The 18,309-nt window shown below is 49.4% G+C and overlaps 1 protein-coding gene across 3 annotated transcripts in view; it reads left to right on the top strand.

Annotated features, from left to right (window-relative positions):
* Positions 1-18,309, top strand: part of UBE2F (ubiquitin conjugating enzyme E2 F (putative)) — a 57,605-nt gene that overhangs the window by 38,060 nt on the left and 1,236 nt on the right. For all 3 annotated transcript variants that reach the window (XM_036901148.2, XM_057503376.1, XM_036901149.2), the window contains exons 5-9: positions 3,051-3,118; positions 10,033-10,103; positions 13,845-13,902; positions 15,434-15,466; positions 17,757-17,819. In XM_036901148.2, coding sequence (XP_036757043.1) covers positions 3,051-3,118; positions 10,033-10,103; positions 13,845-13,902; positions 15,434-15,466; positions 17,757-17,819 — 293 coding nt within the window. The remainder of the gene's footprint in view (positions 1-3,050; positions 3,119-10,032; positions 10,104-13,844; positions 13,903-15,433; positions 15,467-17,756; positions 17,820-18,309) is intronic.

Below are 18,309 nucleotides of genomic sequence, written 5' to 3'. Positions count from 1 at the left end.
GTTTTGTTAGAGCTGTGTCATTCTGTCCTTGGACTTCAAAGCTGGAGGACAAAAACCATATATTTTTATGGGCTTTCAGCTGACTCCTAAATGAGGTTCCTTCTTCCGTTTTGTTGAAAGCAGAGAATTAGAAACCACCTGCTTTGGGAAAGGCTTTACACACCCAGAGGACGACAGGCTTCACGTCACAGTCTCTGAGGCACCAAAACTTCTGCCAAGGCCTGTCAGCTGACCGTTAATCCTACCTGTCACCCTTGGGAACATCTCATTTTGCCTGAAATACTCAAGGAGTTGAGAAAACTATGATGTTACTAATTTCATCATGCCCTTACCAATAAACTGTATTCAAGACTTACCACACACTTATATGTCCCTCCAAAGACTGTACCTGCAAGTTGAGCTCAGTCAGTTTGTCATATATCTGCCATATGCTTAAAGAGGCAGGACCAGTTCTGATTGTCACCCAGTGGTGCCCAGTGGCTGACAGACTCTGTGCGTGAACTCTGCCCAGTGGCTCCAGAGCAAAGCAGGCCTTCCTCCACCCGCCCCCCTGCCAAGTGGGAGCTCCAGAGCCGGACCCCGCAGGTGCATCAGCGAGAATTCTTCAGCTGGGTCTTGGCTAAGAAAGTGAGATTTAACGAGAGGTGCTCCTGGGTGTCATCTCAGGCCCGTCTGCTCCCAGCTGCTTTTAAAGTTGGACTGTGATTTCTGGGCAAATTCTGTAATAAATAAGCAGACTGGATCAGCTCCAAAAGCTGTGTGCCTTAAAAGAGGGAAAAATAAGTACTGGCTCAGAAGCAGATTATTTTCCTGAAAGAGGTATATTCCATGAGGTAGAAAAAATCCAGACAGTCTGCTTTCTGTTTTCAGTGAGTTCAGAGATGGTATAATTCTAATATTATTAAATGAGCCCTTGACTAGCACAGAGGAATATGGCAGAATCAAAACCACATGAGACCAAAATAACAGTTTGTTTAATTAAAACTGGCAGACAGCAGAGTTGAAACTATATGATCAGTGAAATGGAAAGCCAGCTAGAGAAAAATCCAGGATGTGGGAGGATGGAGTGGCCAGAGGCAGCCTTAAGGACTAAGAAAAGAACAGGACAGATGCAGCACTGTCAGCCAAGGCTGGGCGGCACTGCACGGAGCCTCTTCATGGCACCTAACGCCAGATGGCCGCGCTGTGGTGACCCATGTTGGACTATGAGACCCATGTCCTCAGAGCCTTGGCCGAGCAAGGGTGCATTCTGAATATTTTATACTTATTTGAAAACTGCGCCTTTTTTTTGAGTTAAAAACTTTCCCTCTAGAATACTGCTTCCAAAGACAATACTACCAATCACTAACCCAAGTGTATTTATAAGCACTAGAAACAGACCTACCAAATAAGTGGTGGGAGGCGAGAATCACACATGCCAAGGAAGGTCAGGCAAGCAGTCAGAAAACATTCTCCCCTGCACTCTGTGCGATCAGCTAGGTGAGTGAATGAGCTGAAGAAATACACGAAACCAAAAGATGAGGAGGAGGAAATACAGAAATGAAATATTTCTGTTAACCTTGGTTGAGAAAGACTGTTTTAAGCATAAACCAAAGACAGAAACCACCTTTCTGTGGGTTAAGACTGGCTTAAAAATGACAGCTAGTTGAACAAATCAAAAGGCAAATGGATGAAAGAAACATTGTAACAAATAAAAAAAGCAAAAGTTAATCTTAGGATCTTTTTTATATGGGTAAATAAAAGATGAATACCTCAGTAATAAGAGTTGAAAACTATTAATCATTTTACTTAAAGGTAAAAATACAAGTGACCAATAATATGAAATAAATTTCAGTCTCACTAGTATTAATCAGATGAACGTAAAATAAAATAGTATTTCTCTTCTGTCACACTGGCAAAGAATAAAAACCCTGGGACCCAGGTAATGTGGGTTTTAACTGCTAGACAACATAAATGTTGACACAACCTCAAAATTCTTAAAATGTTTTTTTCTAGTGATAATTTGTTTGGCACTGTCAACTTCCTATTAAATGTTCACTTTACATAAAAAAGCTGAGGGAAGCAGTACAATGTTGTATTGCTGATTTGTTCATGATTATAAATATTTTGGTGGAAGTTGAATCTTCATTTTAAAAATGGTTTTAATTTTGTCAGATCGTTTAGAGTAGTTTAATTCCTGGGGGCATTCCCAGGTTGAAGCGTGTTTGCTGGCGCGCCCTGCTCTGGTACCAGCAGCGTTGCCAAGAGGCCAGGCTCACCTGTAGGCCAGGCTCATGTGCAGGACGACTCGAGGAGAGGCAGAGAGGCAGGTGGCACAGCAGGGGAGTTGAGGCTGTGCAATTAGGTCTGCATGGCACTGCCACTCCCTCCCTGGACACCCTCCTACATGCCCTCCAGCCCCCATTGCAGAGGGCCTGCTGTGTTCTGCAGGCCTCATCAAGCACTCAGCCAGCCAGTGCCCCCACAGCTGCTGACAGGGCACACTTGCTGAGGCAGTGATTCTGTCTGCTGCCCTGCTATGTGCCCAGGGCTGGATCGGTGCCTGGCAGAGGTCCGTGCTTCATAAACGCACGTTGAATCACTAGAAGCCACACGCCAGGCCCTGGGCTGTCGACGCTAGTCTACCTCCCCTTGGAGCTGGCAATCTCATGGGGACCAATGGCAAACAGGTGACTGAGCAGTTTAAACAAGGTGGTTACCTGCCATGAGATGCATTTGAGGGGTGCATGGGTCTGGATTTGGACCAGGGTGGGGTCCAGTTGAATTTGGACAGGGTGAGGCCAGAGCAGGGCTGCTTAGGCCAGTGTTCTGGGAGATGAGGCCGCGGAGGGGCCAGTGTTCCAGAAGGATGCCCAGGCCTGCCCTGAGGGTGCGTGGCCAGTGTGGGGTCAGTTGGGGGCAGGACTTGAAGTAACGGAGGAATCCTGCAGTCCCATCTTTAAACTCTAATTCTGTGATTGCATATCCTAACATAGTGTTTGCTTTTTGTTTCCTTTTCCTTTTTTTTAAATTTAAAGGATTTTTTTGTTTTGTTTTGTGTTTTTTGATAGATGAGGGTTACTACCAGGGTGGAAAATTTCAGTTTGAAACTGAAGTTCCTGATGCGTACAACATGGTGGTGAGTAGCCTGTCTGGGAGCGTGGTCTCCCCCCTTGTGGCTGGTGGCCGGCGTGGAACCCAGCATTCCCCACACTGCGTCCACGTGTCACCCACCCAGTCCTCTTCTGAGCACGAAACTGTAGACGTTTGGGTAGTTAATGTCACTTACCAGCATTATTTAAAGTTTTAGTGGAATGATTCATTTTTTCAACAAATATCTGTGAGCACTAGTGCCGGGCAGTCTGCTCTGGGAGCACAGCTCTGCCAAGGTCGGCATGACTGTCCCAAGGCTGGCATCTTTCCTGTGAGCTGCCTGTGTTTTGCGTGTAAATCTTACTTATTAAATTCTGGCACTAAAGAAAAAAGTGCAGTTCTGTTTGTCGTTCAACACCAAAATTCCTGAAGTGTATAAAACTTTTATTTTAGAATTTTAAAAAGGAATAATGACTTGTAGTTTTAAACTTTAATTTATACTCGTAGCCTTGTGTTAATCCCTCAGAGGCCCTTCTACGTAATGATCATACCACATTCTATCACATCCTGTCTTTGCTTTCAAGGAACTTACCAACCAATGAGGAAGGTTAGGTGAACTGTAGGAAGTTTTAAATGGTGAAAGTGGTAAATAGCAGACAGTGGAGATCGTAGATATTGGTCATTGGTAGGAAACAATTTATAGGAATTTAGAGAAGGAAAAGAGGATCCCTTTTGGAAAATGGTAGGAGCCTGTTAAGTGCGGAAGAAGAAATCGGAGGCGTCCTGATCTGGGCCGGCCGTGTCCAGGGGCGGGTTTTCTGGGCGGCATGGTGCTCTCCGGAGCTGCGTTGACAGGCTGGGAAGTGGGAACCGCAGCCTCTGCGGTGGATCGGCCAGGCCACGTGAAAGAAGAGGCGGCTTGGGCGGGGCTGGGGGCGCGAGGACATCAGCTCTGGGCCTTGCTGGGCACCGTCCCTCAGGCGGAGAGAAACCGCTGGAGACTCCGAAGCTCTCCACGCCCCGAGGGGGGCGTTGGAGAGGCGCATGCCGGGCAAACACACAGCCCCCCGCAGCCTCTGAGCTGTCCAGCTTTGCTCATTTCATGTATGTTGAAATATGTATTTCCTGACCTTCTCTAGGCCTATCAAATAGGAAGTAGAAATCTGATGGTAAAATTAAGTCTCTTGTTAACCTGACACTATGGGTGTTGGGGACACTGTTACCCCAGTTGAGTGCCACATTGCTCAGGCTGCAGTGACTGCCTCCGGGAGTCTGACAAGTAGAAGGAGCCTCCCCGGCCCCCAGCCCAGCCCCACCGCCCTCGTATACAGTTCAGTGGTTGTAACACTTGTTTAAAGCCAAACCTTTATCTGTGGAAATTGCTCTTTACTGGGCTACTGCATTAAAAGATCTTTTTGAAATGTAGTTTATGAGGATGGGGAAGAGTTGGCAATCCAAGGAAAAAGACAAGAAAGAGATTAATTTTTAAGCCAGGACAGGAAACGATGCATTTCAGCTGTCTGTCTGTGCGCCCAGCCGGCTGCTGCCGCGGCCCTAAATTTCCCCGTCACAGACCGAGGAGCCTGGCTCGACAGCACTGCTCCCTCAGCTTGAGAGGTTCGGCTTGGGTACAGACACTACAGTCCAGGGGCTGTTTGATGGTCTCTGGAAACACCCAGACATTGCAGTACTTAAAATTCTAGGCTTCATTATCTGGAGATACGCTTTCTCTGTGGTTTACTCATTGAAAGAATGTTAAGATTAAAGGCTGGTGAATTTGTGGCAGTCTTTTTGGAGAAGCAGTGAGTTTTGAGAAGGAGGATGGCTCGGGGAAGAGTTTAACGGAAGCTACTAAACTTCCCGAGCAAGGCCGGAGTCGGCCTGAGGCCCGGCGCTCCGGGTGCGTCAGGCGTTCAGTGGCCGAGTGTCTGTTCCCGGGGTAGGGAGGCGGCGTCTTCCCTGAGGGCGGCCGCACCGGGCGCCGGGACTCCCTGTGCCTTGAGTTGTCCACAGTCCGTGTGGTGCTGACACTCGTATCTCACGCCTCCACAGGGTAGGGCTCCAGAGGACTTCCTGGTGTGCCCTTCCCGCCACACCAGGGGCCAGTGTGTCGTGAGAGTGTTTGTCATAGTGCCCCATCCCTGTGTGATTTCTTAAAGAAACAGAGAGGGAAGGAATGGAATAAACAGGATAGAAAACCACTGGGCCTTGAAGACACGTTTCTTACATTAATTGATGATTTACAGTGATTTTACATTTTTATATTTTAGTTTCTGTCCCCTTTGGGAAAGTTCTAAATGGTGGGCTGGCCCAATTTTCACTGGGAATGAAAGTGACGTTCCTGCAGGAAGCATGGAGAGGCCGGCCTCCCTGGGAGGACCCAGGCCCTGCCTGCCGCCATCAAGGCCTCCTCCCCTCCCCGCGCCCAGCCTCGGGGTGCTCCCTCTGCCTCTCACCCAGGCTGAGGGGGTGCAGCTGCCTTGCTGACAGGCCAGTGCATGTCACGAGCTCATGGCAAGGAGTAGAGGGTAACACCGTGGCGAGGAGACCACGAGGTGTTACGCTTAGTTGACACAGAGGGGGCTGTGCTTACTCATTCCATCGTTACTCTTTACTTCTCTGATTCTCCTTAGCGGCTCTTCCAGGAGTGCCTGAATCACACAAGCTTCCAGGGCGTGGCAAGGACCTGCCACACTAGGCACGCGGTGCGTGTTTGTTGCGTGCTGGGCATGCCCTCTGCCCCTACAAACTTACGGTGTAGGAGAGTAAACCAGCAGGTGAAAGCGCATAGCTTGGCGTCTGGTTAGAGGTGATGAGAAGCTTTAAGGGACCTGTGTTCCACCGGGATGAAGCACAGCCAGTGTTCAGCCTGTGAGCACTTAGTGGAGTCTCTCAGGGTTTGTGTGCTTTTACGTCATAGTTGTTATGTCTTCTGTTCTTCATAAGGACCTTTTTTACAAACCCCTATCACTTAAAGTTCCTGCAATTAGGGTCTGTTACTAATACTGTGAATCTGAAAAAGTTTTAATTGATGAAGTAGATTGTTATTTTAGAATAAACTTTTTAAAGAAAGGAGACACCTTCTTAGTACCCCTCCCGCCCAACCCCACACACAGATCCTTCACCCCAAGCAGCTAAATTCAGAATTCCTTTGTTTGTGTCCTTTTGTCCCTGGACTTTACCTCACAGCCTCAAGCTTGCCCCATACTCTGTCTCAGACTTAGAAATTGGCTGAAATTACTGAGTGACATTAAATTTAGAGCTCCTAAAATGTACTAGGCTCTGTGTCAGACCCTGCAGGCTGTCAATGAGAAAAATCTCATGGAGGACGGACCCAGAAACAGGGATGGCCAGGCTGGCGACGCCTGCGGCAATGCCCAGAGCGGGGGTCGGGGTCTGCAGCTCCCTCTCTGCCCCATGCACGTGAGCTGGGGCTGCGAGGTGAAGGACACTGGGTGCTGAGGCAGGACAAGGGAGCCCAGCTTTTAACCCTTCAGCTCCATTTCCTCCTAGATGTGACTCACATCACGTCCCCTCACATGTCATCGGTAAGGTGACCAAGTCGGGTAGTAAGGCCGTGACTCACCCCAAAGTGGATAAGAAGGGCTGTCCTGCCATATGGCCAGAGGGTCCACAAGTGACCCCTGACTCCCACTCCCCTCTTCTACTTGTGGGATTTATTACACTTCTTAGGAGATTGAGAAAACATGGCTATACAAAAATAGAATACTAATTACCCATTCTCCCTCCACCCAGAGATGATCACCACGAACTTTCTGATGTTTGTTACAGATAATACATAATCATGCTTACAAATGGGATCACATTACCTGCAGCTTGGTAACTTGGGAGTTTTTAAAATTAAATATGAACATATGTTCTCATGACAGTTAGTAGATGATTATTTCATCATTAATAAGAGCACTTCATTTAGGGTATATCGTGGTTTTAAACCAACCCTGTATTGTTGGTCACTGATTGACCAATTTTTTTATGTTATGAACCAGACTTTCTATAAAGGGTCAAATAGTAAATATTTTACACTTTGTGAACCACATATGATCTCTGTCTTGTATCCTTTTTTTTTAAACAACCTTTTAAAAAACCATACTTAGATCACAGACCATGTGGAAACAGGCCCAGCCTGAATTTGGTCGTGGGCTGTAGTTTGCCGACTCCCAGAATAAACAGCGCTGTGACGTGTGGCCTGGACAGCAGCTTGGGTGTGCCAGCCCCTGTCCTCTGGATGCGCTCTCACGAGTGGAGTTACTACTACTGAATGGTTGGTGCTGCTTTTAAGACTCTTCATCAGTACTATGAAATTACCCTCCAGAGAGGCTATGCCAGTTAGCGTCCTCACCATTAGTGTTTGCAAATGCCGTTTTTCCTATCTCACCAAGATGGGATATTTTCTTTCTTTTTTTTTGCCATTTGGGGAGGAACTAAATGATATCTAATTGTCTTTTGAGTTTTCATTTCTAAAATAGGTAGGATGCTAAATATATTTTTTCCTACCTACTGGCTAGTTATGTTTCTTGAGTGGTTATTATATGGTTAGCCCTTTTTTTCATTGGTGTATTTATTGTTCTTATTACACAAGTTCTTATAAAGAAATTACATAAAATTTTTTCTGTTTTCTTAGCTATGTTCTACACATTTTCTGGATTTTGTCTTCTGCTGTTGTGACAGAAAAGTTTTTTGTTTCACCCCTGAAATCAGATCTGCTTCTACTTCATGAGTATTTCATGTTGTGAAATGCTTAAACCCGGCCTTCAGACCCCAAGACAGCTCATCTGCATTTTCCTTCCATATCTTCTGGTTCTGTACCATTTACGTTTAATGCACCTGGAGTAAATCTCAGTGGGGATCAGACTGTGGTTTTCTGCGTGGTTAGCCAGTTGTCCGCTTTCCTGGCTGGTCCGCAGTGCAGTGCTTGTTGCCTGTGCAACTCTTGGCTGCATGATGGGGTGGCTGTGCCAGCCGCTGAGGTGGGACTTGGAGCTGGCCAGGTGTTTCTTACTTGGCTTGCTTTGGGGCAGCAGTGGGGGCGCAGAAATAGTCCCATTAGAAGGTGCGTCAGAACCCCAGTCCACAGTTCTGGTGCAGGCTTGCTCTCTGTTCTGGAGTCTGCAGTGAGGAGGGCCATCGACAGGGGAGCATCTGTGTCAACACCTAACTGGAAGGTGTGAAGGGACGAGGAGGATGGGCAGGTACAGTGGGACCCTAGGAGATGTAGTGAGCACTACGCAGACTGACTATGTGCCAGGGACTCCGTAGAAGGGAGGGAGACAGCCTTCAGGTTCCTTCAGCTGCGATTAGGCCTGCCCGTCCACCGTGTCAGCTGTGTTCAGTTACCCAGAGGGATTCGCACAACCCCCCAACACCCACTTTCTCTCTTTAGCCTGAAGGCCCAGCTGGAAATCTGCAAGATGTACAAGCAGTCTTTCTGTCAAATGCATTCCCATTTACTTGCAGAAAAGAAAATTAGCATATTAAATGGATTTAAACTCACTCTGAACCTAAACTCTGTCATCTTCACACACCTACATTTGAGTACGTGGATGAATCTTTTTTGTGAGTCTTTTGATGTCCTGGTGTTTTGAAATCAGGAAGGAGATTAAGGAGGGTGCTGGCAGCGCATGTTTGTTTATACAAGCAGCAGAGGAAGCTGTTAGACTAGGAAGAGCACAGGAATGTCCTGGATGGTGAACTAGTTTCTGAGTTGGTATCAAAGATAAAAATTTATCGCAAGGATGTTTTTATAACCTTCTACACAGCAGAAGAACACCATAAGTGCAAATTAATACCAAATGGCAGACTGGGAAAATGTTGCCCATCCAAAGGGTTGACACTTTTCCTAGGAGAGGACATGTCCGGCGGGGTTCCGTGAGACGACACTTAGCTCATCAGACCAGAGACCTCGCCGTGGAAGTAGGACTGGAGAAGGGCCTCCCTCGCCGCAGTGGGCAGGGGCGGGCTTGTGGCCTTCCCGGGGGCATGGGCCCTCGGGCCTGTATCTGCGGCCAGCACGCCGACTGGCAGGTCCTCTTCTGGGGCTTCATTCCGGGAAGGGTTTCGTGTGGAGGTGAGAAGATAAGGGTGCCGCCTTTGTGCAGTTTGTAGAAGCGGGAAGAAGCGCCAGTGTCCCATGCCAGGGAGCGGCCTTGTTAGTTGCTAGTGTTCGTGCCAGGGATGCGAGGAAGCCCCCGCCTGCAGAAATGGTAACCAAAGTGAATGTGAGAAAGACTCGGCACACTTCCCTAGTCTGTAAAGAAAGTGAATGTGTGTACACATCTGTCTGCGTGGCCAGAAAAGAGGCTCAAAAAATGTTCATCACATCCTAGAGGTTATTTCTGGGGGGAGTTATATATAATACAAGGAAAGATAGAGCTTTTGTTTATTTTGGCATTTTTCCCTGAATACAGATTGCTTTTCAATAATCTTAAAAGAACTGTTCACTCTGAACATGCCACATCTCAAACGGTGTTGGTAGGCCTGTTGGCACACTCATTTTCATCTCTCTCCCTCTAAGAAGAAAGGACTAGGACTTGCACCAGAAAACACCCACTAGGGCCGGGCGGCTCCGTGACTTGGTGCAAAGGAACTGGGCTCCTGGTCGGAGGCGGAGCCTGGGCACTGCAGCCTCCTCCCTGGGCGGCACTGCAGCTGCTCTGTCACAGGGGAGGTGGGGGGGCAGCCACCAGCGCCATCTGCCGTCAGGCCTGGGGCTTGAGGCAGGGTTCTGTTGGGGACAAGGGCAGCTTTGTCAGTGAGACGTGCTTGTGCATGCAGTGTGAAAACACACTTCTGCACGGGGGCCATGAGCCATATTCAAGGGTCATGCCGCTTGGGGAGTCATCCCCAGTGCGGAGCAGGAGGGAAACAAGGACTAGGAAGGGTGGGTAGGCCTTGGACTGCAGATGGCATTTGGAGAGCCTGTGATCTCTGTCTGTGTTGCAGCCTCCCAAAGTGAAATGCTTGACCAGGATCTGGCACCCCAACATCACAGAGACAGGCGAGATTTGCCTAAGGTGAGTGCCTCTTCATATCTTCTGCATTTGTGCACCCTGTGGGCGAATGTGGGCTTTCTGACATGTTTTCTCTGCTGAGAGGAGATTTTGAGGGATTAGGCAGTTTTGGAAGGCACTCAAGTAACTGGAATGGTCTCAGTGTCTGCGCCGCAGGCAGGCCTTGGCCTGGCCTCCACACCTGGCCCCACACCCTCTGGGGGCCAAGGGCCCACTAGTCAGCACAGCCTGGACTCCCTGAGGTTCCTTGCCTGTTCCCCTCCTATATGAATGAGGCCATGTTCCCTCCATGTGACCAATTTTAGCTAAGAGGGAAAAATATGATTAATGAAATCAGAGAAAAAATGTGGATGACAGGCTTAGGAGAACTGGGTACTTGTGCTAAGATGTCCCCTCTTTACCACAATGGTCTTGGTGTGTCTAAGACATCTTTGGAGCAGGTCAGCTTTCCGAGAGCTTCACGTTAGTTGTGGCTTGTGTGTCCCAGCTTTCCAATAGCAGAGGATCTGGGATCAGCTGTTTCCTGCCTCTTAAGGTTGCTGTCATGAATGTAGAGGACTGGAGAAGATGTGTTGAGGGGGAGTTGTGTTAAGTTGAGCATCTGGGCTTTGTCTTTCTGTGTCTCGTCGCTGTCTCTGATGAGATGGTGTGAATGTGGGGGCTCAGGTGCCAGGTGGCCTGGGCTTGAACACTGCCCAGCACCGGCAGCAGCATGTCTGTGGGGAGCCCCACCACCACCGCTGCTGTGTGTCTCAGTTTGGGAAGTGGGCCTCGAACTGTTGCTCCTTCCTTCTGTGCTCTAAGCTCTTGTGCCAGCTGCTGCCCAGGGATCAGCAGTCACCTGTGAAGATGCACAAACCAGGCCGTACGAGTGCCTTGCTGCTGGCATAGCAGGAGCCCTTTTTCTTTCTTAAAAGCACAGTTAGGACCCATTCTCCCATTTCATTTTTTGTATATGGTGTCCCTTTTCCATATTGGCCTCAGTTTTTATAGACTAAAAATGTATTTTGTAAGAGTATACCTTTTTTCAAGGCACCTTTCTTTTTCAGTATCTGTCCTTGAAGTATTGGAACTTTACAAATCTGCCATCTTCAGGTTCAGGTCCCCAGCATTTCTCCCCCTAGGCTTTCACCTGTGCTTCTCTCCTGGGCATTCTCCACACCCCACTTCCCTGTCACGTCCCCCTTCTCGGTCAGAATTAGGTCCAGAGTGGGAGCTACTCTTTCATTTTTGCTGTCTTCTGAGAAACCAGATTATTAACAAAGCATGACAGGAACTTGACAAATGGTCGCCTGCTGCAGAAGCCAGAAACTTTTAAGGCAGATCATTGATAGGGGTGCTCGGTCTCACTGGGACCTGCAGAAGGATGCATGGGGGTGAAACGCTGCTCAGGTTGCTGGGTACAGGAGAAGGACTCAGTGTGTGAGAGAGAACTGGCCCTGTCTCTCTGTGTACACCTGTAGGCTTCTCATTGATCCCTCAGCTGTAAGGTGTGCACTGAACTTGTATTTTCCTTGTACTTTTCGGCTGATGTCTAGGGATTTAATTGAGGGAAATAATGTGCTAGGTTGGTACAACGGCCACTTTGTTGTTTGTGGAAAACTAGACGGTGTCCAGCAGTGCCTCGGTGCGCAGTTGACCCGCGGTGTCTCCTGAGCAGAGAGAGAGGCGAGCCTCCCCGCTGCCCCTGGCCTGTGGCGACCGCCGGGTGGCCCGGACCAGCACCTGGCCTGCCGCTGGCCTGCAGCGACCACCGGGCGGCCTGGACCAGCACCTGGCCTGTCCCTGGCCTGTGGCGACCACCGGGCGGCCTGGACCAGCACCTGGCCTGCCCCTGGCCTGTGGCGACCACCGGGCGGCCTGGACCAGCACCTGGTGCTCTGTGGGGCCTTGTCTAGTACACAGGGCACTTACTCCTCCTAGTGAGGCTTGCCCTGCTCTTTGGAAGCCCCAGGCCAGGAGTCCAGTGCTTGCATTTGAGACTTTTTCCTCTGGAGTCCAAGCTTCCAGTGTAGTCCCCGGGGCCCCCTCTGCCCCCTCGCCTTAGTGCCCTCTCTGATGGCCCCACAGGTTCTGTCCCCTGAGCTCCCAGGGACTGTCATCTGTTGAGGTGGAGCTAGAACCACCATTTTCCCTCTGTGGCTCCGCCAGACGTGGGCACAGCCTACCCAGTGGCACTTGCTCTCCTGTTACCTGCCATTGCCCTTGGTGGGCACACCTGGCCTCCAGGTGCAAAGCCCTCCTGCTCTGGCTGTGCTCTTGATGGGGGTGCAGAAGGACACTGACCGGGCAGCAGTGAGCCTGCTGGCTGGCTTCCCTCCTCAGCTAATGCTGCTTGAGCCCAGACACAGTGGGGATCCGTCACATTCTCTGCTTGGTGGGGCTTGCCTGCGGTGCGGAGATCGGTGTTAAACAAGATCACAACAAGGGCACGGCTGAGGACTGCAGTGAGGTCCATAAAAGAGAAGGAGGTGTTGGACGAGAGGTCATCCTTGTCCCTGCCTTAGTAGACATCTCTCATTGGATCTTACAAACCACTAGGATTTGGCAGATGGTTCCCAAAAAGTTACTCAAAAGTTGTAGGGGTTCATTTCAACAAGTCACTGATGCGTCCATAGGGTGAAAGACGTCCACCTGGCTGGATTGGGGTAGGGTACTTAAAGCTCAGTGTAAGCTTCAGTGGTCAGTTTAAGGTTGGTTTTATGTATTGTAACTGAACTTCATGAACAATTAAAATTATAGCATTGATTTAAATTCTGCATATTTGTATTTTCTCCTGATCTTAATTTATATGAATTTGAATGTGCTCTGATACAAAAAAATTTTTCATAGTAACAATTATGGCTGTGGAAAGCCTGAAACTGACATGTTAGCTTAGGAACTGTTAAGGTAAGATCAAAGCAACAGGGTGATGCTCAACAATGCCGAACCGATTTTTCACCAGAAGGGAACTTGACAGTAAATTGTAATTTATAATGAAAATGACCCTCAGGTCCAGCTTAAGAAATAGGACCTCACAGTACCTCTGAAGCCTGCAAGCCCTGAGCATGGGTCTCCCACCTGTGGGTGAGCGCCATTCAGAATTTTGTGTTAATTTACCTTCATCCTCAAGAGCCTTTGAGCATTCTAAAAAGCAACAAGAAAACAAAACCAGCTGGGAAGAGGTGAGCGGGAGCTCACATTGTCCACCTGCAGCCCCAGGTGGGCTGCCTGGGTTGAAGGACACACCCAGTCACCAGGCATGTGCTCCTGGGTGTGTTCCTCCCGTGTGCTTTGCTCGCCTCTGCAAAAAGGAGAGAGAGTGGCGGCTCCCTCATGGGGTGCTGAGGCGTTAAGAGAGTTTAGGATCGTGCTGGCATCAGATAGGCGACTCTAAGTGTCAGTTTCCGGTGTCATTGTGGTCACTGTCATTTTCTGAATGTTACGTTCACAAATGCTCTTTGTGTGTTCTGTTCTACGCATGCTTTTCCCCTGCTTAAAGCTTGCACGCCATCCAGGGTTAAAGACCTGTGTATACACACGAGATCAGATGAACCCGTGTGCAGCTTTGGCAGTGGAAAAGGCCTTCTGCAGCAAGGCAGTGAGCTGCAAAGCCGCAGAAGGAGTGGGTGCCATCAACAGTGCAGTTCCCAAAGTCAGGACGCGTGTTGAGGGGGCCTGGCTGCGGTGGACAGGTCTGTGTCTGGGGCTCTCGTGGCTGGAGGCTGCCCCTTGCTCACCGCTGTGCCTCTGTGTCCGTTTCAGTTTACTGAGAGAACATTCGATCGATGGCACCGGCTGGGCTCCCACTAGGACATTAAAGGTAGAGTGCGATGCCTTAGACCACAACCCTTCCCTGGAGGCCTCTCCCACCTGTCATCGGCCACCTCTGAGAACAGGGGTGTCCTGGCTGTCCCATCCACGCGTAGCCGGCTCCCCCTCTTCCCGCCACCCACCTGCCTGCCTGGGGCTGCTCGGCCAAGCGTGTACCCCGGTCACTTCCTCTGTCCTCATTCCTGCCCCCCAGCTCCTGGAGAGGGCGGGGTACGTTACCACACTGCTGCTCTTAGAGGATGCTGAGGCCCAGAGAGATGGACCTGGGCCCCGGGGTCCCAGCAGCTGATGCCTTGGACCTGGGGCCAGCTCTGGTTCTGTACGTGCCCACACCTTTGGGGGACAGCAGCAAACTGGTACACAGACCTCCTTGTGGCCCGAAAGGACTGTCAGGTTTTGGGCATCACCCATAGGCTATTGGGGAAGAACACAGAGGAGTAGTTTGGGGCCCTGTCCCAGAGTCAGGGGCACCGCAGACTGCATGACCCCTCCCAGGCTGTGGTCTCCACTACCCCGGGCAGCCCGGCCTGTCTTCCTCTTGCCACGCCCTGGGCGTGTCGTGCTCTCTTACGAACAGCTTCTGTTTGGGCAGCCCCTCTCCCTGGCAGGCCCCCATTTCCTCTGTGAAGCCTCTCCCTCCCAGGTGGGCTCTCCATGGGGCCCTTCTGTAGAGGCTCTGCGGACACGCCCATCTCTCTGGCCCCCTCCACCTGGCCAAGAGCTTGTATTCACCCGCAGCTCCGGCCCTGGCTCGGGCCCACTCACATCCAGAGGACGGGGGGGATGTATGGGCACGGATGAGAGAAAGCAGAGAGGGGCAGTTAGAGCCGCTGGCCGGCAGAGTCCCGGGTGAACGTGAGCGCAGACCGAGAAGAGGCAGGGCCGGCCGGAGCTGAGGCCAGGAAGGCTGGGAGGGAATCTGTGATCGCGCCACAGATCCTGAGTCAGCCCAGAGAGAACAGCATTGATCACAGTTTTATTTCAATGAAAATTTTGGATCTTTGTTAGAAAATACTAGTTTCTCTTGATTTTTTAAATACCTAGAACAAAATTATTAAGACTCAGGGGACAGTGGGTAATGAACATACGTCTGATCCCCAAGAGGCCATAGATGCAAAGAGAGCAGATTTTATTCTAAAGGTGGCTCTTCAGGAGTCTGAGCTAAGCTTGGTGATGGCAGGTAGTGGGCGGTGGAGGTGAGGGCCTCTGTGCAGACGCGCCCACGCTCTGTGACGGCCCCGGGGTGCGCTCACGGGACCCTGGCCCCACCAGGAGCGCAGTTTATGTTGTCTCTGATTTTATATTCACCATCTGTAGCTGCCCATCTTTGAATATCCCAGAGTTTGTTGTTCTGTTGAAGAGAAGCTACTTTATTGTCTTGTCTTAGGAAAAACAAAGCATGCTAAAGATAGATTTTGATATTTTGATATGAAATACATATTTCTTGGTCATGGATTTAGAAGACTTGAAGTACAACGGAGCCTGAAATCATTTCTTTCTTTCTTTCTTTCTTATTTCAGGATGTAGTCTGGGGATTGAACTCGCTGTTCACTGTAAGTATGGTGACCAGAACCCCAAGCTGTTCTTGGGTCCCCTGGCCGCTTGCGTCACACATCACACTAAGGATAACACAAGGGGAATAAAAACACCAGCATGTACCTGCTGAGCCCTCTTTTCTGTCATGAGTCAGAAGAACAGTAGGATGAGAACCAGAGGGCTCTGGAGTGACATGCAGGCAGGTTGTGGGGCAGGGAGCAGAGAGTCCCACGCCTGCCCCACTGGAGTGGCTGCTGCCACCCGCACGGGGCACGAGGCCAGCTCCATCTTGCAGCCTGCCCCACGGGCAGCCACGGCTCTGGGCGCCTGGCCCAGCCCCGCTCTGCATCTGCCATCCCCCGCAGCCCTGGTCGCAGCCCCCCTCCGTCCCAGGCCTCCAGCTCTGAGTGAAGGGGTGCGCGGCCACCCAGCCCTTGGGCTTTTCACAAACCCACAACACCTTAGAGTTGTTTTCTAAGGTTCTATGAGCTGCCCAAGTTGGCTGTCCTCAAAACATAGCACGACACAGGCAAGACGGAGGGTGGGAGGAGCTGGGGAGAAGCCAGAAGCCAGAAGGGTGACGGGAGCTGGCGTTGGGGTGTCACCTGTGTCACTATGTGAGCCTTTGAGTTTGCACTTTCTGGTCATAAGAGAGCTTTAAACGGAATAAGCTTCAGGGATCTGTCTCTGAAAAACAAGAAGAAAAACCGTGACTTTTGGTAAAACCGAAGGTTCCCTCTGTAAAAATGAGCCCATCCTGCAGCCCCACAGCACGGCAGGCCGACGGGGGCTTCCTGGCCCTGGGCAGATGCACCCACACAGCTCAGCCACCCAGGGCGGGGTTGCTGCCCTCCCCCTCGTCTGAGGCCACAGTGCTCTTGTTCTTATCTTCAATAAAACAAAACCAGCAGAGCCTCAAAATTACGCTCTGAGCCCAGCCTCCCTCTGCCTCCCCTCCGATGTCATCAGGTGATGCCTGTAACCAGAGCAGCAAACCAAGCGCTTCCTGGTCTCTGGCCCCTGGGTCTGCGTGGGAAGGCAGTACCCCAGGGGGCGGGCCGGCTAGACAGGCTTTGGCTGCTTCGGTCACTTTGTTGTGATTCTGTTTTTGGCTTTTTCAATGAAGTAAATGCAGTTTTACCTATGGAACTGTGAAGGCTGGAATATGATTTAAAATCTGCCTGGTGGCTGTGCTTCATTTTTCCTTTTTTTAAAAAAAGAATTCTGGTATAGTCCCCATCTCTCCAGGTACTCCAAACCTTGCAAATGATAAAGACCAATCAAAATTGCTAATTAATTCTGTAGTGGTTATTCTAACCAGCATATTCATTTTAGGCCAAATATATGGTAAAAGATAAAGAATTTTATGGGTCCAGTGTAATCTTTTATGCACTGCTGTCTCACATAATACTTACTTTATATTTTTGCCTATTTCTAGGACTTGGGAGTCTAATTTCCCAACTGTAAACATCACAGAGGTTTAGTTTTTCTTTGCTGTATTTGGACAGATTGCATGTATTTATCCCCCAATTTAACATTTCTCTTGGGGATAAATACAGTTGTCTTTATAATGATCCCATGATGGCTTTGAAAAGCAGTGATTCATCATAAGAACAAATCTCATGTCCCTGCTTTTTAAGAGAAGGAGTAGGCAGTATAGAGAGAAGACGGAGCCTCCAGTCTGAAACCCCAGCTATTTCCCGGGCAGATGGGGAGGAGCCATTCCAGGGCTTTTCTGAGGTAGAACGGTTCTGGTGTGCCCTCCTGAGGCCCAGGGATACCAGCCTGACGCACTGTCCTGAATTTGGTCGGGCTCTAGCCACCATTGCTCCTGGGTTGTGAGTATGACGTCCGTAGAAGTGAGGTAAGAGGTCAGGGGGCTGTCCAGTTATGGTCAGAATGGAAACTGTACATTTACGGATCAAAGTTGAGAGGAAATGAGTTTTTAAGGAAAAAATGATTTTTATTTGGAAATGCTGGTAATGAAAGTTGTTTTTCATTCTCCAATTATCAAAATAGCATTAGAAATGATTGCAGTTTCTTCCACTTTCACCAAACTTTGCACAATTACATATAAACATATCCCTGACTTCTTTCAGTCAACCATTTATTTCCTTTTCGAAAGAGACTCCCCCATGTCCAGTACTTTTACATGAGGAGAACCTCAGTTCTTAGTGGGATCTCTCAACTCTCTAGGTCCTTCTACCATTTGCTGATTAGATTTCTGATGTCTGGTTCATAAAATGAAGGCTTGTAACAGAAAAACAGTTTCTTTCCATTGTTTACTCGAGTTACTCTCTTTTTAAGGATCTTTTGAATTTTGATGATCCACTGAATATTGAAGCTGCAGAACACCATTTGCGGGACAAGGTACGCTGGTCACAGGAATATTCTAGGTTGATGTATTTCATTTTTTTAAAATGTCTTTTAAGATACGTGTGAAATTGAGAATGGTAGAACTCAGGACTGAGTTTGAGGTAATTTATCAATAATGTGTTAAATAACAAGTGTGAGTGGTCCCACCATCAGTAGTCAGACCTCTGCACTGCCTTCGGGCGGCTCTGGCCACGTTGTGTTGCTCAGCAAAGCCTTGGTTTGGCCACAGTGCCGATGAGCCCCAGCCCCCAACACCTCTTCAGGAGGCTCCCCACTTGTCATTGTAGGACGTCCCTACTCATCAACTCTGTGCACTAAACCTTGTCAGGGAAAGAAAGCAATGGTAACAGGGAACACTCACATGGCCAGGTAGGAAAGATGGCATAAATGTCTGTCATTTTATTTTTCTTGAAAGGTTGTTTCTTGCTCTGATTATGAAATAAGGGGAAGAGTGGTGATTTGTAAACTTTTAGCCCCAGTAAGG

This window comes from Manis pentadactyla, chromosome 6 (genome assembly GCF_030020395.1).
Source record: "Manis pentadactyla isolate mManPen7 chromosome 6, mManPen7.hap1, whole genome shotgun sequence".
Classification (NCBI taxonomy): Eukaryota; Metazoa; Chordata; class Mammalia; order Pholidota; family Manidae; genus Manis; species Manis pentadactyla.
The sequence above is the reverse complement of the archived record's forward strand: the minus strand, read 5'-3'. Positions and strand labels throughout refer to the sequence as shown.